The sequence below is a fragment of the Electrophorus electricus genome, chromosome 8, assembly GCF_041902795.1.
Source record: "Electrophorus electricus isolate QZ-2024a chromosome 8, ASM4190279v1, whole genome shotgun sequence".
In the NCBI taxonomy this organism is placed as follows: domain Eukaryota; kingdom Metazoa; phylum Chordata; class Actinopteri; order Gymnotiformes; family Gymnotidae; genus Electrophorus; species Electrophorus electricus.
Genome location: NC_137504.1, coordinates 11,981,098 through 12,005,000, shown reverse-complemented (window position 1 = coordinate 12,005,000; position 23,903 = coordinate 11,981,098). Strand labels below are relative to the sequence as shown.

The window sequence follows — 23,903 nt, the reverse complement described above, 5'->3', positions numbered from 1 at the left end:
GTAGTATGACCCTATCAAATAATATATATTGATGCGTGGACACACGAAGCCGTGGTTCACCTTCCAAACTAAAATGACTTGCGTTTATCTCCCTCTGGTGGTCAACGTTGTATTTAATAAAATCAATGCTTTTGATCCAAAGCACAGAAATCACAGAAAGTCATAATCTGATTATGTGAGACTGTGCTCTCATCCAACAAGCATTTGTGATCAATTATGAGCCTTACAAAATACTTCTTAAAAAATGAAAATTTAATTTTGGGGAAAAGGCCTACAAAACAAAAACAGTATTTACCAACTACAGTTTATTTTTTATGTACAAACAAATTAGCATTGCTCAAGACACTATAGTTAATGGTATAACCAAAACCATGTTATGGAGCAGAATTAACACAAAACTCAAAAGTATAATATATTTACAAGCTTTTTTAGCACTTAGCATCTACTGACAGAACTTATACATGGGGTCATTAGGCATCATAGTCATCATCATCTTCATGCTTTCTTTTCAGAGATCCTGATTCGCTGGATGAGTTCTGAGACACCATGTTGGTTGTGATGAGGATGTTTTTGGAGCCAATGAGAGAGGGATTGATAAGGACATTTTGGACTGTGCCTGGGGTTGTCGGGGTAGCTGCAAAAACAACATATTTAGCAATATTTACTCCTCACATGTGGCATGAGTTTGAGAATAAAATGACACCTCCTTCTTCAGTTTTTATATACTAGCATTTTTTTGTCCCAAATCTTTATCAATGCATGCACTTGTGTGCACATAAAACAAAACAAAACAAAACAAAAACAACAACAAAAAAAACACCAACCAACCAAAAACAAATGTCACCCTTTGTGATGTACTGTCAGCACTCACCTGACTTGACAGAGGCAGCCTGTGAAGAGGGGATCTGGACAGTGAAGCGCTGACCTGTCAATGACATTGGTGTTCCCACTTTAGTGCCTATTGTCTGCACTGAGGGGGTACCTGGTGACAGACCAGACATGACCATGAAATACCCCTTGAAATTTAGGTCCAGGAAAAGTGATTTACCATTATAACTATTTTTTTTGGAAGTGTTATCCATTGATGCATTTTCCTGGTGGCTAGGAATCAATTAACAATCCCCCAGCTCAGAAAAGATCAGAAAAGTTGAGAAACAAAACATTTTCACGACACTGGGATATGCAGACGAGAGTCTGACTCAAGCCATAGTACTTCGTTCTATCATCTGAATAGCCTGGGAGAACTCACCGAGAGTTGGCGTGCTCGGCCGACTGGACACTGCCCCCACGCTGAGCCGAGGGACTGTTATTCTACCTGCGGACGAGGACGTCTATGCAACACCAGACAGCACATGAGAACCATGTCACAAAAACAAATGAGCTGCTTTAACTGACCAGATGTCACTTATTTAGAACACCTTAGCTAATTAAATTGTGTTCTCATCCTGGTTTGACTTTTGACATGGCCTACAGGTAAAGGCTGAAATCACATTGTCAGGGCAGATCTCGGTATTAAGGAGATTCTTGAGAGAACATTCTAAGAAGAGTGTTTGGACAACAGATATGCAGTTCTTGCTTAAAGAAACCTGGCGGTGGAAGCTTTGTGCACAAAGCCTGAGTATGTGAGTCAAGTACGATTATGAATGGAATGACTTATGTTTGATTACAATAACTGCAAGGTCATCACATTTGAAATTTAAGATGACAAAGATGACTTTGCCATCTGTGATCACCACCATTAGATGGCATGCAAAAATTTTGTTTCAATTCAGTCTTGAGCAGACATGTATGGTACATTCAAATATGTAAATGCATATCAAACATCCAGACCTTTTTCTGCAGTGACTTGAGCCTGTAGTTAGGTGCGGTTAGACAGTAGCGATCTGGTGGAAGGCGTGGCCCTGTGTAGGGCTTAATCAAGGGTAGTGGGGTTAAGTTCTTCTGCCTGGCAACTTCCATAAGAAACTGAAATAAATGAAAGTTTCAGGTCAGAGTTGATTTTATTATATGTTTACAAGTGATTCATAACAAGTCCAAATTCTTGTGAATATAGAGAATGTCTTACATCTCGCGGTGGTGGAGATGTGAAGGACTGATCCATTCTACACTGGATAGCTAACCGAATATCATCGGCATCAACGTTTGATTTCTTAGCGTGGGTGGCGTATATTTTGGCGTCTTCTATTATAGTTGTGACATACCCTACAGGAGGACAAAGATGTAGCGGTCAAAGCGAATTTATATTTTGTGTAAACAGTTTTTGATTTTCACATCTGCGAGGTAGCTAAATAACTAGAGGTATTAACATCAGCAGTCAGATCTTAATTCTTAATTAAATTGAAAAGACCATAACTTACTGTACGTGAACTCCAACATTTGATTGATGACCCTGGGCTCATATTCTGTGATCCCCATGTCTTTCAAAATCTGGATCATAACCTTTACAAAATAAACAAGAATACTTGCTATGATGTGTGAATGCATAATTTAAGTCTACTAGCAAAACAAAAGATGAGCGTAGCTAACTAGTAGTATCCTGCTAGTTAGCTAGCCAGCTAGCTAGCTAGATAACTTTAACTACATCGCAATCAATCGGATGTGTTGTGTGAGTCCATTTGCTTACTGCTACTATGTCTCAAATAAAACTAAAGATTTAGATTTAGAGAGGAATATTGAAGAACATGACATAAAGAACCAAAATGACATTATTAATGAATATAAATCTAGCTAGATAACAAAAAAAAGAACGAGCTAATTAACTAGCTAGCTAGCCAGCCAGGACAGTGCAGCTGAATTGCTTATCCACTTTAGTTTTATATTATCAACACATTCACTTAAACAAAACTGATTTGCTTGTCTTTTAATTAAATCGAGCTCAATATAGTGCATGGGTAAAATGCTTTTCTTCATAGTAGTCATCTACCTGTGCATCTTTCGGAACTGTTTTCGGAGACGCCATTTTTCACGTTTGATCATTTGCCCCGCCCCCTGTCGTGTAATGATGAGGTCATATCCGGTAACATAAAATACCTCGTCCCCAAGTTCTTCTAAATGATCACTTTAGTTCCTATCGGAGTGCAAGTGTGGTTGTTTGTTTTTAGCCAATGGATGTTTAAATAGGACTGAGTACTGACCAAGGGACCAAGAGCTTACTTCATGGAGTACTGAAGCTAACAAAACATAATTCGGAGTTAATTTGACGAAGGAATACGTCAGTTTAGTCGCGTTTCGTTAGCAAAGATTACCGTTATCGACAGCACTTTACAATAATATAATCTAATCTAGCTCGCAAACCTATGCTTGCTAAGAGCTAGTTAGTTAACGCTAGCTATCTTGCGAATAGCTAGCTCATCTTGTTGTTTATCGACTGAGTTAACTTATACTACGGCCAACTTTGCACTATAAATTGTTTTTCGATTCTAGTGTATTTGGTATATGTACATTAGTTATCTGTCTTGCTGTCTGATTATTTTTTTCACGGGGCAAGCTGGCTCTTAACTTTTAATTATTTAATTGTTAGCTAGGGGTAGCTAGTTGGGTTTCGTAGCTAACATCAAATTAAATTGCTTATTAGAAGACCGCAACAACTAGCTATCATCTTCATCACTGTACTAATTAAGAGGTAAGTGGAAAACAGTGAAACTGACTAGCTAGCTGGCCAAATCTGTTGCGTCAACACAGCCAGCAATGCATGTAGTGCTGCTAGAACTGACGTATGTATGAAATTATAATGGGTCTTGCGAAGTGAGTTGCAGATTAGTGGCCAGTGTCAACATCTTGCTATATCAGTTAACCATGTTATGTAGTACTCTGGCATCTATAGTTAGCTTTCCTCTTAATGTGCTTACACTACATGTGACTATACTTATTAATACACAGCTGAAGTAGTCAGTCAGGCAGTTGTGGTGATGTAGCCTCAATGTCGATTCTCTTTTCAGTTTTCTTTCTACTCTTATAAATAAACTATGACAGCAATGCGTGTTGATGTCAAAGTGGTGATGCTGGGAAAGGAGAGTGTGGGTAAAACCAGTCTGGTGGAGAGATATGTACACCATCGCTTTCTTGTTGGACCATATCAGAATGTGAGTACTGGAACCTGGGTTTTTAACAAGGGTTAAGAAAATATCCACAAGCTGGAAACCCTGTGTAAAAGTAAGAATATTGAAGGCATCTATATCTTATTTGTAGGGTGAAAAAATGTATTTAAAATGCTTATAATTTTGCATTTTCCCCAATAGACCATTGGAGCTGCATTTGTTGCAAAGGCAATCAACATTGGTGAGAAGATGATTACACTGGGAATATGGGTGAGTGTTTGCATATTCATGTTTATTGTCACTTTGGGTCCATCATAAACATTACATTCATTAGAAACATCATATTCTCCTCTCCTCTGTCCAGGACACAGCTGGATCTGAGCGATATGAGGCTATGAGCAGAATTTACTACAGGGGTGCCCGAGCTGCCATTGTCTGTTATGGTATAAGTTTCCTTCTCCTTGAAGACATTAAAACATTGCTTTACATCAGCTCAATCCCTTAATACAAGAGCTTTTTACCATGGTGTGCCGTTTCATTTCCTATGGAAAGCATACCAGTTAATCAACCCTTGGCAGGGGCTGAGGAGCCCGAGGCTGATGAACGTTTGCTCACCTTCTGTGTTTTTATCTTACGTAACCTTTGAAGTCATTTACAACTTGGCGCTCTGTGGGAAAACATCTTGTATTTATCTTTAGCGCTGTGATCTTTTTAACTATTGCTCTTTAGACCTGACGGACAGCAGCAGCTTCCTGAGGGCAAAGTTCTGGGTAAAGGAGCTCCAGACCTTTGAAGAGGTGCACAAGCATCTTTTCTTCTATAGTACCCGACTGAGATGTGCTTTTTATCCATGTGTGGTATAAACTGTTGCCCTCTTCTTTTGATCTGTAGCATTGCAAGATCTATTTGTGTGGCACCAAGAATGATCTCATTGAGGCTGACAGGAGTATGAGACAAGTTGACTACCATGATGTCCAGGACTTTGCAGAAGGTAAAACACTTATGTTAATGTTTGAACATTAAGTTTTTTTTCTAGCGGATGTTAAAAATCTTTTAAAATTAATATTACAGTGAGTAACAAACAGTAATCTGCCAATAATCAATGAATAATCACTGAACACTAATCAATACCTTCTATCATCCACAGAAATAGGGGCACATCATTTTGAGACATCTAGCAAAACAGGAAACAATGTTGGTAAGCACTACTTCAGTTACTTTTTGTGCCTTAAATGCTTGTGTACATAGTCAAACAAACAGTAATTTTGTTTAAAAAAATGATTTCCCTTCTTATAACAGATGAACTATTCATAAAAGTAGCACTGGACTTCAGTAACTCAGCCTTAGAGCTCATGCGAGGTAAGAGTCTGTCATGCTAACACTACATTTTGTTTTTGCCAACATGTAACAAGTAATGGATTTCACTCTGGGCACCTCAGTCCTCACGTATTGTTGCCCAAGTGCTGATACTGTCTTGTAGAATTGGTGTAGTATGTGAAGATGATTGGATCTTCCCAAACCCGTCTGACCTAATAGTCTCCCCTTTGATTTTTCTTCTCTATCTAAATCAATTGTATTCATTTTATTATTGTTTTCTGTTTAGTTTTATGTGACCTATTTTTGCTGTAGTTCAGGAAATGTATCTTGGGATGTAGTAAATTTTTTTTTTTTTTTTTTTAATTTCATTTCAATCTTTTTTTGTCTGTGTTAATCACTTTGATTTGCCACTTTGAAATGTGGCATATATTGTACTATACTTTCCTTGACTTGCTTTCTTATAGATGAGAAAGGAGTGGACCTGGGCCATAAGAAGGACTCCTATTTCTACGCATGCTGCCACCACTGACCCCACACAAGGCACGGTTGTGTGATCTGTTACCTGGAAACACTGGATGTCCTCACCTTTTTTAATTTAAAATCAAAGACTACATCTCCCCCCCCCCACCCCCCTGTTGTGCCATGAAGTGTGTGGGAGTGTCAAGCGTCATTACAAAACAGGAAAAATTTCATAAGACTCTTTGATAATGAAGACTGGATGAAATGAATGCTGACATACTTCCCTCTGTAAAGAGGAAAAAAGAGAACTGGGACCCACACTGCAGGAAGTGATCATTACCACTACCCATGATAGCCCCCCTCCCCCCACATAATTGCCTTGAGAGATTTCTTTTGTTTTATTGACTTAAACGTTTTTTTGGGGTGTTGTCTGTGACCATCTAAGTTTACAAGTAAAGCTGCTTTGGCCCATTTTGTTGTGTGCATATATCTTTGCACAGTAGTAAGGTTGTATTTATTGATGGAAGCTGATTTTTCATGCCTGCAAACACCAGTGTATTTCTGTCCTAATAATTTAGGGTCAAGAATTACAGTGGTGAAATTGTTTCTAGATATGAATGGAATACAATTTGTTTTGTTTCAGATGGGAAGATTATACCACTCAATAACATGAAAAAGATATTTTTATTGAATATTGTATGATCTCCAACATGAATAGCCTTCCAAAAGCAGATATGACTCTGGAAGTTGGAGGTGGCATGGTAACTCCCTGAATGTGGTCAGGTTTGGCTAAACGAGACAGAATACTGCTAATCTGGCTGTTTTGCCTTTCTTTCAGCCAGATCAGCGTAGACATGCAGTGCCTGTTTAATGTGACTTTCATGTTTACATTGTTTTTCACTTGAGTGTGATTCCTTTAAGCTTATATCATGCCTGTACAGATTCCAAACTTTGTGGGTTGTACGTAGGTGTTCCAACCTAAGGTAAATATCATAGTAAGCTATATGCATACTTTCCAAAAGGAAATGCTATTCAGTCCAATCTGCCAGTCACGTTACTTGCATTATCTAATTTTTGTGACCCAAAGCCTTCAGTAATGGACACTAAACAAAAAGGTTTATATCTTCTCCTCAGTATGGCACACCTAAGTTCTCTAGTTACAACATGTATACCATGCTCCAAGGTGTACAGAATGTCGAATTATAGGGTTGAGACTAATCAAGTCCTTAATCAAGGACTAATGAGGAACATGTGCGAAGTTTGAATACACTTGGCTTATTAAAGTTTGTCATGATTCTCATTTAAATTTACATCTGTAAGAAGACATAATTAAAAGTGCTCTGGATATTTTTAACTTTTAAAGTCCACATTTGTTTATGTGCTGGGGGACTTGTTATAAGAATCACTTACATTTTTAGAATGCCCCTTCAGTTGAGCCTGCCTAACACACTTTCTGAAGATAATAATATGCATTTGTGGTCAAATATGCTGTTAGCTGATGAATGGTAAAGGTTTTTTCTAGGATAGTGGAAGAAAAGAGTGTGAACAGGAATGGGAAACGTTATGTACCCTTGTTTATTATGTACAAAGCTCTACAGCACAATTAAAATTTCTCACAAGGCAGCAGATGTGTATTTTTCTTTCAGCAGATGCACCAGCATGAAGCAGACCAAAGCAGCACAACGGCAGTCTCAGAGAAGTGTTACAAAAACAAGCTGTGTTGTTTTACATATAAATACAGGTAAAAATTAAATGGTGTTCAAGTTTGATATGCAAGCCAGGACTTTGCAAGAAGTAATTTTGTCTTAATCTCACACCCATTCAAAGAAAGTGAAACTCTCCTTAACATTTAATTATAACGTTTTGCGCTGTCGCTTCCGGGAAGCCACGCTGTTGGATGAGAGGATGTGACAAGAGTGTGAGATAACATGCAATTAGTCCAAAACTATCTGTCAAACCAAATACACAGATCTACTGCCATTCCTTAGTGATGATCTTCACTGTTTCTTTGCGCCATTAGTGTTTTAAACCTTTAACGTTCTGTTACAGTTAAGAGTAAAAACATCTAATGAAGCATTATGAACTGCTATGGTAAAAATTCTTGCAGCACATCAAACATCTAGCTAGCTGCAGAACTGGCTTGAAACATCACTTGCATATAGAGCTTTAATGTACAAATATACACAATAAGTCAGTCATATATTCCTACTCAATGATCAATGGCAGCCTGTTTATGAAACTACAGACACATCATATGAAACATAATCCAACACAAATAGATGTATAGGAAAATTCAAGACATAATTAACCATTTCACACATTTTGGGTGGCAAAGTGGCACTGTGCAGTGTTTTTCTTTTATGTCTTACCAGCAGATGGTGCTAAAATCAAGAGCTGAACATCTTTGCCTTTTATTTTGTACACTGGGTTTTTTTGTGCACATTTGGACATGGGTATAAAGCACAAAAGGCTGGTGGCTACAGATATAACGTGCAGTGATGACTCACTAATTTAGTCCAGTAGTGCCTACCTCTATGCTTTTAAATGACAGAAAGGGCTAGTGTGCTGCTGCTGGGCTTATATTTGTGTGTTGCTTGATATAATTAAGGAACTCTTGTTTAAGGTTCTTAGTCTGCAAGTCATACCAATGTCAACACAATTCAAATTCATTTCCCAATTCAGCTATAAGAGAAATCACCAACCTCACACATCGCAGGCATTCCTCGTTGCATTTAACAATGATCTTAAAATGTATGAGCTCATCATGTTTAAGAGCCTATGCATTTGTATTTTAAAATATACCAGAACCCTAAACATGAAAGCAACAGTCCAGAGGTCTTTAAAACACAGATGAACTGGTCTAGTGAGTGGCTTGGGTAAGGCAAGATAAGTGGAGTGTGACACTAGAGCATGAACCTGATCACTCAAGCACTGGGTGCGCTGCTTTCATCATAGTGCATCAATCAACTCCAATTTCTAATTCAGGCATAAGCCTAAATCAACTTATGGCATAATTAATCCCTATTAGAAATAGATCAAGTGGACACACACTTGTCAAGTGCTTTGGTTAATTTGCCCACCATGGGCCTTTAGGCCTAAATGAAATGGGACTCGTGCATTTTTGAATGCAAATCACCCATGTTCACGCACTGAAGACAGTGATACAGTCTTTTAAATGTCTTGATTTCTGTAGCTTGCAGTTACACGCAAGTTGATGAACGCAACACCACCCCTCAGCAAGACTGAAGATTGTCCACATACAGCACTTAAACATAGTAGGTAATGGTTTTTTGTTTGTTTGTTTTTTGCAGGACAATAAATAAATAAAAACTAAAGGTCTCTTTTTGTGATGGAGATATTTTGAACCTTTCAATCTCTTTGTGATTTCCTCTAAAAAAATATTTTTTCAGGATCATTTGCTACCCAAAGTTTCAGCTTTTCTTTCATTGCTCTGTTAAATTTCTATGGTAAACTTGAATACATTAAAACTATGAAGTCTGTGTTCCCTTCAATAAAAAGGGAGAAGTAGATGTAAATGGGGTCTAGACAAACAAACTGATTGAATCAGCTAACAGGACCCGTTATCCTTTAATTCCATCAAGCAGCTTCAAACGCACTCCACTGTTATCCAAAGTCACTAGCTCCTACTCAAGTGAAGTAAACACACTATAGGTATACTGTCATCATTTAGTGGTTTGTTTACCTAAACCCTTTTGTAAAACAATAGAGTGATAAGAGCTGACAGATTCACACAGTGAGTGTACCTTCCATAGTGCTTTCTTCTCTTTGATCCTGTGTTTCTAGTTTGACCACTCGCTGGCCTCCAGTTTCCTCTCTGATCCCCTCGCCCTCCACCCTGTGCTGCTCCTGCCCCACCTGCTCCACCAAGCCCTTTTCGTCTTCTTTGTCCTCCCCATAGGAGGATGTAGGTGAGTAACTGCTGTTAAAAGTAATGTTAGCGCTAAGCGGCGGTTCGGAGGGACCGGGACTCAGCAGTGGGGCGGAGTTGGGTGCAGGGGCGGAAGGTTCGAAGGTGGGATGGCCATTCTCAGGGGGCGGGTTGCCACGGGTTGCCTTGAACAGGGGCAAGGCCTTGACAGGGTAGGAGGTGGCATGCTCTGACGTGTACTCACGGATCTCGCCGGGCTCCAGTGGCTCGGGGCCACACGGGTCGTGCTCGCTGCACGATAGGCGGCCGTCCAGCTTGGAGATGAAGAGCATGCCGTCACGGTGCTCCGCACAGTACGAGCTCGGACACATCTCACAGAAAGAGGCCGCCTCCTGACCGCACAGATCGCACTGGTGCCAGGGGCACTCCCAGCGCCCTGTCAGATCCATGTGTGCAGACACACACACGCACACACACATGCATGAACATACACATACACACATACACGCATACACCCTAAGTACAAGGCTTACTAGAATCTTAATGAAAGCAGTCACTGAATGATCAGAGCACTATCATCCCTTTCACTTCCATGTATCATGTATGGAAGTGGTATCTCCCAGAGGTGGTTAAGTTTCAGACCAAAATGTCCTGCCATGGTTTTCTATTCTACTTGCTTTCTTAAGCTAACCAGGAAATCCACACAGGTAGAGCAAACTCCTGGGGAGGACTTTCACTTTCAGGACCTGAACTATCCACATCTGCTGCCCTGTTAAAGAAGGCCTTATCCCTGAGCTAAACCAACAAATTACCAGAAACTCTCTGTACACACAGCATTCGAGAAGCCCGCTCCATACGTGCCGTGACTAACCTGCAGGCCTCTTGGTGAGGTTGAGGCAGTCTGCGTGGTACACCTTCGGACAGCCGGGCCTCTTGCATGAGACCATCTGGCCCCCGTCGCCGCAGCTGAAGCACTCGTCCTCCCGCTCCTTGGTCAGCTCCTGCGCCGGCTTGCGCTTCACCTGAACCTTCTTCTTCAGTTTACGGCCCTTATCGTCCAGGTTGTTCTCAGAAAGGCAAGGACGGAGGAACTTATACCTACGATGTAACCTAGGAACTTCCTCGCATCTTATACCAGTGCTGCTGATGTGAGATCGAGTTCTTAAATGCCAGTGATTGGCAATGTTAGGATTTGCAGTATAACGTTTGGTGGTGTGGTGTGTGGGGGCATCCGATAGTAAAAGCTCAGCTGTTTACCTTGGGCCTCACTCCTAGGAAGCCACTGCAGTTGGGTGAACCACATTTACACACAGTCTTCCCATTGCCCAGACATTCAAGGTTATAGTTGAAAGTTAACTCGGTGCCTTCAGAGAAAATATTAGAGTATTACCGAGTTATTTTTAGTCAGTTATTGATGGTATCTCTACCACTACTAGTAGTACATTAATTAGTTGATCTTGTTATTAAGGGTACACAATTTTTTCTAAGACAACATTATGCAACAAATGGGAGGTCAAATCACTTCAGCGGTGAATTGTAATTTGTAATTTCACAATATCATATGCCTTACCAGCGGGAATGTCGACCAGTGCAAAAAGCCCAACCCGAGTGTCCCCGTTTACTGTCCATTTCTGCGTCTCACAGTTGGGCTGGCAGCTGTGGTTCATGAATCGGGCCTGGTTTCCCTTTGGCCCTGCATCAATAATCCGGTCCTACCCAAAACAACAGACATTCGAGACAGCAGGTTACATTGGGCCTTCTTCAAATTCCATGAGGCGTAATAAAACTTTGACATGGCCATACTCGAAGGCTTTACCTTGTCCAGCGTAAGCATGTAGAAATTCCCGATGTCATTCTCCTGTGCGTGCTTAATCCGAGCTCGGCATTCCTCCTCGTCGATCACCTCCCCGACATACTCGCTTACAAATTCCCCCTGATGCCCAACACCATATGACTGGTTACATGAGGCACTTAAACTAACCCCAGATGTCAGGTTACACCAGCGACTTAAACCAACCTCACTTCAAGCTGTGGTTTAATTACAGTTACCACCAGCATGGATCGCTGATACATTCAAGGTTCTAAAGAAATACCATTTCCTTAGATCTGAACACGTCGGCATTTTCAAAGGCTACCTTCTTGATGTCGTGGCAGCAGCGCATGCCCCAGCCCCGCGCCAGCGTCCGGAAGATCTCCACCTGCGAGTACTGGCGCTTGGTGAAGCACTGGTTCTGGCAGCGCTCACCCGCAGGGCACACCTGCGGGTGGCACTCATACAGCAGCATGCGGTTGATGCACTCCGAGTCTATGCCGCACGGATTCTCATCCTCCGCCTTGCAGTTGCAGCGCGGGATCTCGGACAGGTCAGCGGTGATGATCTGCACTTTGCCAATTGGTCGGTTCACCTGCGGGGGTGGGGTGGGGGGGGGTCGGTTTAGAGGAAGTGCAGTTGCCTTCCAGAGGCTTGCGAGCTGCACTAGTAAAGTGAAGCATTGGGGACCTTGATGTGTTTGTAAGGTGGAGGCTTCTTGTCATTGCGTCTGTCCTCCTGCAGTTGTCGAAGCTCCTTCTCAGCCTGCAGTTCCCGGAACCTTTTGGCAGCTTCTTCCAGTGCTGGGCAAGTAGAAATAACACCAGAATTACATCACAGCAATCTCACCTCTCATTTGTCTAATCTACATTAGTGAAGGGTTTTCTGAATGTGTGTACTGCAAAATTCTAAGTACACATTACATTTTCAATAATAACCTTTCTTGTAAATGGAGTCAACCCCTCGTCCCATTTTTTCTTTACTGTTGGCGTCTCCTTCCATGTACGGAAAGACACGAGCCTGATAGGTCCACAGGTAGTCATTAGAGCCAAAGAAAAGCACGGGGAACTCTCCAACGTCGTGTCTCATTCGCTGGATATTTTCTGGAATGTTCTCAGGATGACTGACTTCTGCAGGCCACCATCTGTCGAAGCATAAAAATGTATAAAACATAAAACACCTAGAACGTACAGAAATAGACCAACAAGTATTTTTAACAGAGATACTGAGAGTGTAGTTAAGTGTCCTGGAATTATTTACATGACTCCTTTATTTAGGAGTGTTCCCAGGAGAACTGTTAAGTTAGTCTTAGCGCACAACAAATTGGAATTTTATTGTCCAAAAAACAAAAGCTTTATAGAAATACAGGATAGTAAAAGAAGAAAGCAGCAGTTTTTCATTAAATTTTTCAAATTGTGACATTATCTCAGGGCAGCAAAATAACTTCCAAAATTCCAAAATTTGGAGAACACTTGAAGTGAACATTTCTTTTATGCAAGAAAAGCAAACACCTTCTAAACAAAGACACCAAAACACCAAAAGTCCAGCAAACCCTGTTTAACACCTGGCTGAGGGTCGCCTCTGCTGACCTGTATCGACCAACTTTGACCCACACCACCTCCTTGTAGTGCGGTTTCTTGCCTGCCCGGCAGTCGTTGCAGTACCAGCTACCCTCCGGCATCTCAATGTTCAGACACTCACGGTGAAAGGCTGCAGGACAGGACTCGCAACACAGCAGACTACCACCTGTAACGAGTCAGAGCAGCCAACCAATCAGCACGCAGAAAGCTCTAAGAGGAGGCGACGACCTCTGGCCATCAAACTGTGCAGCTTGGGGTGCGATGGCTCTTGCGGCCAATTATAAAAAAACAAGTTATGTCAGCAAGTGCCCGAAAGATGAGCTGTTCGGAAGCTGGGCCCAGTGACAGCACGCAGGCTGCTGGCACTGACCTTCCGAGCAAACGAAGCACCAGCTGACGTTGACGTGCTCGTGATTGCGGCAGCCCCTGCGTGGGGTGAAGTGGTTGGGACACAGGATGGTGTTGCTTGCCAGGACCAAGCTGCCAGCAGGTATGCAGAAATCAGTAGCGTGGTATGACACCGGACATCGGATGCAGCGGACCAGGCGGCCTGGTTCACCACACAAAGCACACAGAGGTGACACATTTCAGTCGGGAACTAGTGATGTCATCCATTAGCAGATTTAAATTTTGATTTATGTACTGAATAACTATTACTAATTACAATTTTCATAGCTATATTAGAATTTCTATCAATTAATACTAATTAAAAGTGTTCTTTTGATAGAAATGTGATTAATTTTCCTATAAAACTATACGGCAATTTCTCTGTAAGACCATTTGACATAAATAACCATTTGGCAACAAATCATGTATCACATATTTACATGTATTTACATGAGTTTTTATCACCCCCCGATGAATTCCGAGTGGTATGACGGAACAGTTGAGAAGGTAGTACACACCTTTCGAGATGGCCGGGTTGGCAGCGTTATCCGGGTTACTGATGAAGCAGGCAAGGCAGGCGTGCAGGGAGCAGCGGAAGCCCCGAATCAATGGCACAGCGGGTGCATGGCAGGCAATGCACTCGCTGTGGTAGAACTTCCCACATGTGGGCACCACACACCTCTTCACCTCCTTCCCAGGTTTCTTGCACACAAAGCATTCGTGCACGCCTAGGATTCAAAACACACACAGTTTGGGATGCTCAGTTACTGCACGTTGCACGCAAGGGCAAAAAGTTCAAAAAGTTTTGCCAGGCAGCGGACGTGTGCCGAGTGCTGTGATGTGCTGGACTGAGCAGGAATGCCCACCAGAGGTGCACTGCTGGCAGGTGAACTTCCCGGTCGGAGGCTCAGTCAGGCCGGCACACTGCACATGGAAGGCTCCATAGCACTGGCCCTCGCACACAAGCAGCTCACCTTGCTTCTCACACACCTTTCCAAACACATACAGGACACACATGAGGTCATTAGGTTAATGGCTGACAAATACACCATTATGTCTAAGGCTGTAAAATCATCTACTAATGATCACCTACTGATGGCGTTACAATGGTCCAAAAGATTTATAGGCAATATTTGCTCCCAAAAAATATTGCACAGTAGCGAACTCATAACAGTCTTTTAGATTTTTTAATTTTTAAGTGGTTATCTGGTAACTGGTTATCTTTATCTGTTATTCAAAATAACCATCTTAGGAACTCACCTGACACACATTATCCCTTAGTAAGTTCCCACCTCCCTTCTCCACTGAAACTCTCTTACTGGGTGAGAATCCTTCATCACCCTCATCTTTCCTCTCCGAATTAAGAGACGGGTCATAACATTCTTGCTTGGGGACACGTGTCTGAATGGTGTAAGTGAGAAATGTTAATGTTTAAATGTTTAAAAAGGCATTCAGCATAATTTTATTTAACGTTTTCATTGTCATCAGCTGCAAACTGAGCCTAACATATCTGCCCAGACACATTTTGGAAAGTTTCTACAAGTTTCCCTTTACATATACATTTCATAAACAATTTAGGAGGTAAAAAAATTTCTGAAATTTACAGAGGCCCAGGTCACACCTCAGGTTCTGGAATGACTTTGCCGTCCTCAACTGGCTCTGGCTTGAGTGTCTCAGGGCTTGTGGAGGTCGTGTCTTCATCCCTCTCCAAGTTCTCTGGCAGCAGGCTACTCGCTTCAGACGTGAGCAGAGCAGGCTGCTTGCTCTTACTTTTTGACTGCCCAAACCCTGCATCCAGGACACAGAACGAATGTATAGTTCCATCACCAAAAAGGCAGAACAGAACAGTGCAATTTAGTTGAAAGTTTTGATAACAGCCATGACAGACATTTATTGATAATTTTGTTTCTTCATTCAATTTGTCACAATATGTTTGAAATAAGAGTAGGCACTAAAAGTGCTGAAATAGCATAATAGCATATCATTACAGAATATGATATATACAGATTAAACATAGCAAAAAAGAGGTTCTAAAGAAATCAAAAGTTATTTGAATTTATTTATTTATTTGTGTATTTTTAGCATTATTCCAGAACAATTGAGTCAATAGTGATGTTTCCATCCAAATAATGTTTTGGATAAAACCTTTAACACATTGACATTTTTGCCAAAACAGGGATTATTTATTTATTTATCAGTTATTAACTGATGATATTTTACAGATATTTTTAGGGATATTGACAAAATGCTTCTCCATTTAACTCTAGAATAGTTTGTTAATATGTGAAATGTGGAAAATTATAATGGATTTTTTTTTACTGGAAAAATATTGCAGTTGTCCATTAATTCTTTGTGACAGCATTTTCATCATCATACAGAAGCCATAAAACAAATGTAAATAAATACAAATATCCATAAATAGAATATTAATATAAAAATATGAATTAATATGGACATTTGAATGTGTTTAAATATGGGGTTCATTATTTGGTGTACTTCTATGTCTATATCTGGACTACTGTAACGTTATGGACTGTGGCGATTAGGTAAAATATGAAATAAACTGGTTAATCAGTTGTCTGGACATTCTTTCTTTCTTTGTATCCGTTCAATGCAAACTTTTGTTTTTGAAATGCATTTTCATTGTATAGCTTGTAAAACATGAAAAATGTCCATGGAAACACGGTTATTGACATTATTAAAACTAAACAACTATGTTTTTATAACAATTAAAACTAAACAACTATGTTTCTATATGTTTTTGGTAAATCATCAGCAAACCTGGATTAGCAGCATGTCCTGGACTACTGTTTCTTTGAGACTTCACCTATGAAAGAGTCTAGAATTACTCCTGTTTTACAGTAGACTACTAAACCACAGTTGGACATCATCAAAGCAGAAAAGGGCTGAATAAAGTTAAATTGTGATTTCACAACAATTTCAGACATTAAAGAAATTAGTAACCAGTCTACTGTTAGAAACTGTAATTTCATAATCTTTACAATTTTGAAAGACAACATTCACCAATACCTTCTTTTTTGGTGTTAGAATTGGTTCAACATCAAGTGAACTCTCTAGAATTTTCTTGGTAGGCTTTCTTTGCCTCTTTGCGCTTAGAGAGATGCCATCACCTAAACAACACAAATCCTTATAATGTTATAATGCAGTCCCCATTTCTAGAGTAGTTTGATTTCAGTTTTGCAAAATTCATGATAAACTATTAAATAGCTAAAGTTATTGATAACCAGGTCCTTCTTTGAATAATAGTCTATTGCTAACAATCAATTTATAAATCAATTAATACTTGTGGTACAATGAACGCCATATAAACTATGAACGCTAGTTCTAGTCTCTCTGGCCAACAAAAAATATTCAAGGTAGAATAAAAATGTTTTTTGCATGAACAGTTACTTACCAGTTGTTGAACTAGTCTGACCTGGAAGCTGTTCTTTAGAACAATTTTCAGCACATGGGGAAGGGACTGCTTCTGGAGGTGGAGTTAATGTGTCTACAGTCATCAACTGCCCCTCTTGACATGGATTATTCTCTGTGGTGGGAGGAGTCTTAGACCTCTCTTCAGGGGGAGGAGTCTTAGCCCTCTCTTCAGGGGGAGGAGTCTTAGACCTTTCTTCAGGGGGAGGAGTCTGAATTTCAGGCAGTAAGCTTAGAACACTTTGTATTGTTCCTTGAAGCTCCTGTGTCTCTGGCAATTTCTCATTGACATCTCCAGAATTGGTTTTACTAACCTGAAAAAGGTGATTGAGAAATTATATGTAAAATAATTTTAATACTCATCTAAACATAGAAAATAACCATGCATTCAACTACCTTTCGCAAGGTTTCAGCTTTCTTTTTGATTTTCTTCTTAGTGGCAAATATCTGATCATATTCCTCTGTCCATTCTATGAGTCTTTTGCTAGGCTTTCTGATACGTTTACTTTCTGTGAAAGACAAGAATCCAGATCCAATATAAACATTAAAAATTTTACATCTTCCCCCAAAAGGTATTAACAGTTCTGTAATTACATTGCTATTACCTCCAATAATTGTCTTACCTGTGGGAAAACTAGTCATTTCCTGGCTGCCCAGAGTAACAGGGTCTGGGTTTGTATCCACTTCTTTCTTTGGCGATGTACTTGACTCTTTTGCACCAGGCATTAGAGAACTATTCTGTTCTGTAGGCAACATCTGTTCCTGCTTCTGGTCACTTCTGACTTCTACTTGCAGCACTTTTTTGTTGTCCTGGTCAAACCTTAGCCAGCGCTTTTTAGGTACACTGCCAAAAAAAGTGTTCTCAAGGTTCTCATTGGGTAAATTGCATGCTGGGGTCTGTGTGCCCTCCGAATTCCTGCTACATGCATGTTTTGAGAGCTCAGGACACACATCAACTTTACTACGCTTCTTCTTGTTCAGCACAGCTTGACTTTTTTTGTTAGGTCTTCTAACGCATTTTGATATGTTTGACATTGTCTGACATTGGTGAATCACACAGTCAGTGGCACCTCCATCTTGGAGTGTCTTAACATCCAGGTTTGGCTCAACTGTTGTGTTTGTTTTACTGTGTTTGGATTTAAAGCTAGACATTTTGTCCTGTTCATACTTTTGGGGACTTCGTGAGGAGCACTTGATTTTATCATGTTTAACATTACCAAAATCATTCTTTATATCATCTTTTGGAATAAGGGATGGCTCCTCCTTAATGAGCACATTTGTAGGTAAAGGTTCCACTACCAAAGTTCTGCCATCTTTTTCTCGGCTATCATGCATATCCTTTAACAGCATCAGGTATGTGCTAAATTTATAGTTTGCATCTGGCTGAAATGTAATTGGCTTGCAATTATTTTCACATTCCAGTGACTTGAAGGTTATTTCTTTCATATCTTCAAGATCCTGCAAATTAAAAAGCAAAGGAGATGGAGTGGAACTAGTTGATACATCAGACCCATTATTCTCTTGTTTGAATTTTGATAGATTACAATCGATAGGATCAGGAGATATCAGACAAGCTTCATCCTCAGATTTGATTGCAACGTCACCTTTCAAAGAGGGGAGATCTGTAGCTATCTTTACATTTTCATTCTTTATCATGTCACCGTTAAATCCAGGACTTACATCTGTTTGTGTCACCTTTTTCTTTTCAGCAGATGCACATATGGTAACAGATATATCATTCTCTGAGTCACCATTTGCTACTGTTTGCTCCTGACTTTTGTTAGGTGGTAGCTTCTTCCGGAGCTCTGCCTCCTCCAATGCTCTCAGTGCTCTGGTCATGAGACGACTGCTGGCTGGAAGACATGCAACTCTCCTGTCAAGAGCTTTCTTGGCTTCTACAGACAAGTGTTCAAGTCCTGTGGTTTGACTCTCTCTAGACTTCACACTCGCCGCATCTGGGATCTTAATCTTGCAAGATACCTTACCAAAGGAGCAATTAACAGATTTAATTCCTGCACGACTGAATACTCCACTGGCTGGGCTTTTTCCTGCTTTGCTGAACCAGAGACCACCCTGGCCCTCAGGGCTTTTCTTTGACTCCTTGTTGTTTGGGTTCATGTTTTGTCTTGAAGGCTGATCAGTAATGGAATTTTTTGAGGGTGGTTCACTGCCTTTAGGACATCTGTGGATCTGTGGCACTGAATCAATGTCGGAATAAGGACTCTCCACAGCTTCTTCCACCTTAGCTGTTTCACAAACCAACTCATCAAGTTTTGTAAATAGTGCTGCTGACGTCTTTCTTTTCTTCTTCTTGCATTTAGACTTAATCAAAGTGTTCTGGTCTTTATGTGCAATATTGCCATTGGCTAGATGACCACTTTCAGAAGTCCCCATGGGCAAACGGGTGAACTTGTCTTCTTGGTCTTGTGTGGTTCCATCAACTGAGGTCTTTTCTGTGAATTCAGAAGTTGGGATGGAGATCCTGGGTTTCTCCAGGAAAAGTGCCTCTGCCTCAGACACACCAGCAGTCCAAGAGCTCAGAAACCTCTTGGGGACCTGGAGAAGAGACAGAGAAGCAAAAAACCTAGAAGGGTTTTCTGTATCTGTAACTTCTGTATCATTTTTATGACAGACCAGTAAATCAATCAATTATTTTATTGATACTATTATAGTATTAATTATTACAGACTAATTACAGAGTATCTGCAGTTTTCATCTTGTTTTCCCCCTCTCTTTGGACCAGGGAGGTTGTGAAACTGATATCCACCCACAAATATATGGGTGGCTTTCTCAGAGACCCAGGCCAGCTCCTCAGGTTCCCCAAATGTCTTGATGTAATACTGACGGCAGAGTCTATCACATAGCTCTGAAATACCATAGTACAGAGAGAAAAGAAAAAAAAGAATCAAGTTTTTGCATCTCTAGCAGGTAACCAGGAGGCAAGTTGCATTCTTTTTTTGACAAAAGGGCACAAGTATACATTAAACCCAATTGGGCCAAATCAGGAATAGCCAAAACTGAATAGCCAAAGACTTAAAAGGTATAATTTTGAGTTTGAGTTTACTGAAAATACACACAGATGTCATTCTAATTAACATAATATATTGCTACAATTTACTCTTAGTAGCTTTACCACAGAACAAACAAAAACTGTTATGCCATAAACCTGAACATAACCCATATGTGCATAAAACACACTAAAGTTCTTTTTAAAATAATATTATATTAACATGTTCAATATTGCTACATTTGCAGAAAATCACAGTAACAAAGAACTGATGGGTGGCCTCTTGCATATTCAGGCGTTACACTTGTCTTTTCATTATCAGAACAGTGATAAATATTAACATACCTTTTATTTTGTGATAGGTACCCAATACTGGATCAACAGTCACTCGACATGGCCACCATGGTCTACGGTTGAACTTGGCCCATATAATTTCACCTTCAAGGTATTGCACTGGTGGATGAGATCTTGTCTTTGGGTCGTTTATCTGTAGTAAACAACAGACAGTGAGCTTCAAAATTAATATTTTAATAAATACTACTTCAAAGTCACAGTATTACATAATATGAAAGGGAAATTCAAATAAAATATCCTTACCTCACAAAGATTTCAAAAAGGTAGCAAACAATATTTTTAGAAAATTAATAAAATGAGATAAAATGCATCTTTATAACATTTTTGTTACTACCATTAGAGATAGTTAAATTACATTGACTATCCTGTACTAGGTCATTCTAGAGCAAACAAATCAATATAAAATTTCACAATACGCATTTGCAGGCATCTACTGTTACACAAATGTTCAAATCATTTATGTACAAGGAATGCCATCAAATTACATGAAAGAACTATTACAGACAATATTGTAATTTACCACAGTACTGTAGATAAAAATCTAAAAATAATAACTTATATAGAAAGCAATTTAGGTATTTTTAAACAATAAAGTACTATACATTTTTAGTACTGAATGTTTTCATCTTTAATCATGTTATTTCTTTTTTTCCACAAAACCTGATCAGACACAGATAAATTCTAAGAAACTTTCTGGGAAACCTTCTATTAACTGTGTAATTTTTGGATTTAAAGGCTGCACTGAAAGCTTTCTAACTGAGTTTTTCTATAAAATAAAATATTTCAGTTTTTAGTGCCATTACATATATTTATATGGGATTAAGGAGACAAAATAGGTTTATAAACTTCCAATATGCACAAATTTTGAAGCATTATGGAAGGACTTACTCAAAAAGTGAAAACTCCAACTCCACGTGTCTCCAGGTGACAAACTTTCTGCCCTCAAGGAATTATAATTAAGGTTGAACAAATACTATTTTTATTTGTGACCAGTCTGGTACAGATTACTGCTCTCTTCATTACTGGCTGACACTGTGTTGTATACAGTTCCATATACATTGTTTATTTATGTATTTTTTAATATTCTTTTTTAATATTTAATATTATAACATATTAATTGTGTGTGTGACCCATAATGTCATATTACAGTACCAGCAGATGTATTTGCTCTTAAGTTGCTATTACTGAATGAAGTACTTAAAGTGTGATATTTGCCAAATACTGAGTAGTACCAATAAATAGCACTAATAAAATTAAATTAATTTGACAAAGTTAGTCACAATATATATTTGCTTAGATTTTACTTAAAACTAAAAAACTCTTTTGTTACTAACAGGCAAACAGACTAAGTAGCTAGCAGGATACCCAGGTTAAACTGAACAAATAATTCATAAACTCAGCACTGTTTTGGCATTTTGTCACTGGGGAATTAAATGTGTCAGAATTCTTATAAAAAATCACTTTTTCCCCTGACATTTAAGGGCATTAATGTTTCGCAAAGGGATGGGCAGAATTTTATAGAATTTTGGTCAGCATAACACTGGATGATTACTATTACAATATAGCATTTTAATCATACAGTGCAGCCCTAGTTTGGATACGAAATGAATATGAAGTGATAACGGGATAAGATTATAGCGATTATAACTTGCCATTGTAACATCAGCAGGGCTGCATAGGGCGGCTGCATCATGAGCCGACTCTTCCTCAAAATTGTCATCCTCTTTCCCTGATGTGCAGGCATTTGAAATTTTGCCTTTGGATAAAGAGGTCTTACCAGTGAATTTTACCTTTTGATTTCTCTTCATAGTGGTGTCATTTTTAGGGCTACGGCAGTTTTCCATCGCAGACTTTGTCTCTGTATCCAAACCCTCATGTTCATCCTCATCCTCAAACAAAATTGACTCGAAGTGTAGGCCATTGGCAAATGGACTGGATGAATCAAGACTGAAGTCAGGACTTGGAGGGGACATGCAGTTGTTATTGTCAACTCTAGTATCAGACAAAGCTGTGTCCATTGTTTGGGATTTTGTGAGAGACGTGCGTCAATTTGTTTAAACTGGCAACCAGATGCCCCCCACAGTCACACGGAAAACATTTTCACAGCATTTCAGGATCCCTGCCCGTGGAATACCTGTCCAGGTAACTTCCCACAAAGGTCAGGTACTGAAGCTTTTTCAAGGGACTGTAAGGTTGGAAGCAGTCAGGGGTTATGTGTTTGTAAGTGGAATCAGACCAGAAGGCAGGAGTTGCGGCCAGGTGCCTTGTCTCTGAAGAGTGGAGTTTTCCATGTGATGAGACGGACTCTACAGCTCTCTTGGACAGCTGTAGACCTAAGCATCTGATGCATGCCACTGTGACACCTGAGACCGTTATGCTGTTATGGCTCCAACCTGACAAAGAGCAAACACGCACAATTAGGTAATAACATAAACAATAAATTCATAAATATGACACAACATTCACACACGCGCGTGTGTGTTATACATGTTCCATGTTTATTCTAAGACAATCGCGAACAGGTTTTGTTTTTACTGTTTATTGCGTATATAAAGGCCTCGATCGAATGTGAAAAAGCTTCAATTATTTAAGGATTCCGTGCGCTGTTAATATGAATACTGAAACGCTGCCTGCATGTCTAGAACTGTGCGCGGTTATAAGCTCTCTAAACACACATACCGCCAACTGGTAAACTGCTTTTCGCGAGCCTGGCACGGTAACGCAGCAATGATGTTAGGCGCACATATATGACACACTATGGTGACCACTGAAGGCGAGTCGAACTCTCTCTGTGACTGTCATCTTTCTGAGGAAGTAGAAACCTGAAATGCAATCATGACATAAATATCAAATAACATCGCTGTGCGCCTTGTAATTACAAACAGTTCGGGCGGGATTTTTACTCAGACATTGCAATGTCCTTCTCTCGGACAGATATCAATACTAGTTTACACACACTGACACTTAGACTGGTCAACTTGCTAATAAAGCATGTATAAAATGATGATCAAGGAAATGCGGACGAAATCTTACCATTCACATGTCGCTAATAAGAATGATTACTAAAAACTCTTCGTTTCTGCGCTCGAAATGGCCTTTTTTCCAAAATTGTGAAAGTGGATCAACAAATCCCAGCAGCAGCAGCAGCAGCACTAGGCCAAGAACCAGAGCACATATTCTTGCCACTTAGGCTAGCTATTAGTCTACCAGCGGCCCCTTCCAAATAGAAACACACCAAAAACATCCATTACACTCACAGACCAAAAAAAAAAACCCTGTCTCCGCGGTATTTGAGCTACACGTTCCCTCCACGTTGCGTTACGCAAGCTGTACTTTTCAATTGAAATGATTATTGTTTGCTTTCTGCCGACCTGCCCCTGATTCTGTTTCAAGCGGTGACTGTCCGTGGCTGTCTATGAACAGCCAATCGGCACGGCTACCCAACCCCCGGTGCTGCGGTAGCCCCCTCAGCCCTGAGCTAGACCTGATAGTTCTTACTTTTGCTGTAAAATAGAACTGCATATTTACATACAGCGCTTAAACTGCGCTAAAATCGCAGTATGAATGCGTTAAATATTATTCTTTTAAATTTATAGTGCTTTTGAACTCACTTTATCAGAGAGATATGGGT

At 40.0% G+C, this 23,903-nt stretch overlaps 3 protein-coding genes across 5 annotated transcripts; 1 reads left to right on the top strand and 2 right to left on the bottom strand.

The window, feature by feature from the left end:
* Positions 1-234: 234 nt before the first annotated feature.
* On the bottom strand, positions 235-3,006 carry taf9 (TAF9 RNA polymerase II, TATA box binding protein (TBP)-associated factor). 2 transcript variants are annotated; one of them, XM_027000132.3, is made up of 7 exons: positions 2,924-3,006; positions 2,358-2,439; positions 2,066-2,202; positions 1,831-1,965; positions 1,250-1,331; positions 872-982; positions 235-634 (listed from the first exon to the last, which is right to left on the bottom strand). In XM_027000132.3, the coding sequence occupies exons 1-7, from the start codon at positions 2,957-2,959 to the stop codon at positions 471-473; spliced, it is 747 nt and encodes a 248-aa protein (XP_026855933.1). In that variant the 5' UTR covers positions 2,960-3,006; the 3' UTR covers positions 235-470. The 2 variants fall into 2 exon arrangements, with proteins under 2 accessions (XP_026855933.1, XP_081575098.1); XM_081718972.1 differs by having other exon boundaries at positions 872-925.
* A 38-nt stretch (positions 3,007-3,044) lies between these two features.
* On the top strand, positions 3,045-6,298 carry rab24 (RAB24, member RAS oncogene family). 2 transcript variants are annotated; one of them, XM_027000088.3, is made up of 9 exons: positions 3,045-3,622; positions 3,973-4,082; positions 4,239-4,307; positions 4,402-4,480; positions 4,767-4,834; positions 4,929-5,028; positions 5,185-5,235; positions 5,337-5,396; positions 5,819-6,298. In XM_027000088.3, exons 2-9 carry the CDS (start codon positions 3,975-3,977, stop codon positions 5,881-5,883), a joined length of 600 nt encoding a protein of 199 aa, XP_026855889.2. In that variant the 5' UTR covers positions 3,045-3,622; positions 3,973-3,974; the 3' UTR covers positions 5,884-6,298. The 2 variants fall into 2 exon arrangements, with proteins under 2 accessions (XP_026855889.2, XP_026855888.2); XM_027000087.3 differs by having other exon boundaries at positions 3,939-4,082.
* A 1,074-nt stretch (positions 6,299-7,372) lies between these two features.
* On the bottom strand, positions 7,373-23,672 carry nsd1b (nuclear receptor binding SET domain protein 1b). Its single transcript, XM_081719277.1, has 24 exons — positions 23,306-23,672; positions 22,952-23,094; positions 21,925-22,665; positions 20,264-20,405; positions 19,608-19,777; positions 17,535-19,467; positions 17,308-17,420; positions 16,895-17,225; positions 16,510-16,610; positions 16,261-16,306; positions 15,101-15,267; positions 14,740-14,880; positions 14,346-14,469; positions 13,998-14,207; positions 13,463-13,642; positions 13,102-13,258; positions 12,451-12,656; positions 12,203-12,315; positions 11,838-12,107; positions 11,519-11,635; positions 11,273-11,414; positions 10,960-11,066; positions 10,574-10,769; positions 7,373-10,138 (listed from the first exon to the last, which is right to left on the bottom strand). The coding sequence occupies exons 3-24, from the start codon at positions 22,288-22,290 to the stop codon at positions 9,561-9,563; spliced, it is 5,910 nt and encodes a 1,969-aa protein (XP_081575403.1). The 5' UTR covers positions 22,291-22,665; positions 22,952-23,094; positions 23,306-23,672; the 3' UTR covers positions 7,373-9,560.
* Between the last annotated feature and the right edge of the window lie 231 nt (positions 23,673-23,903).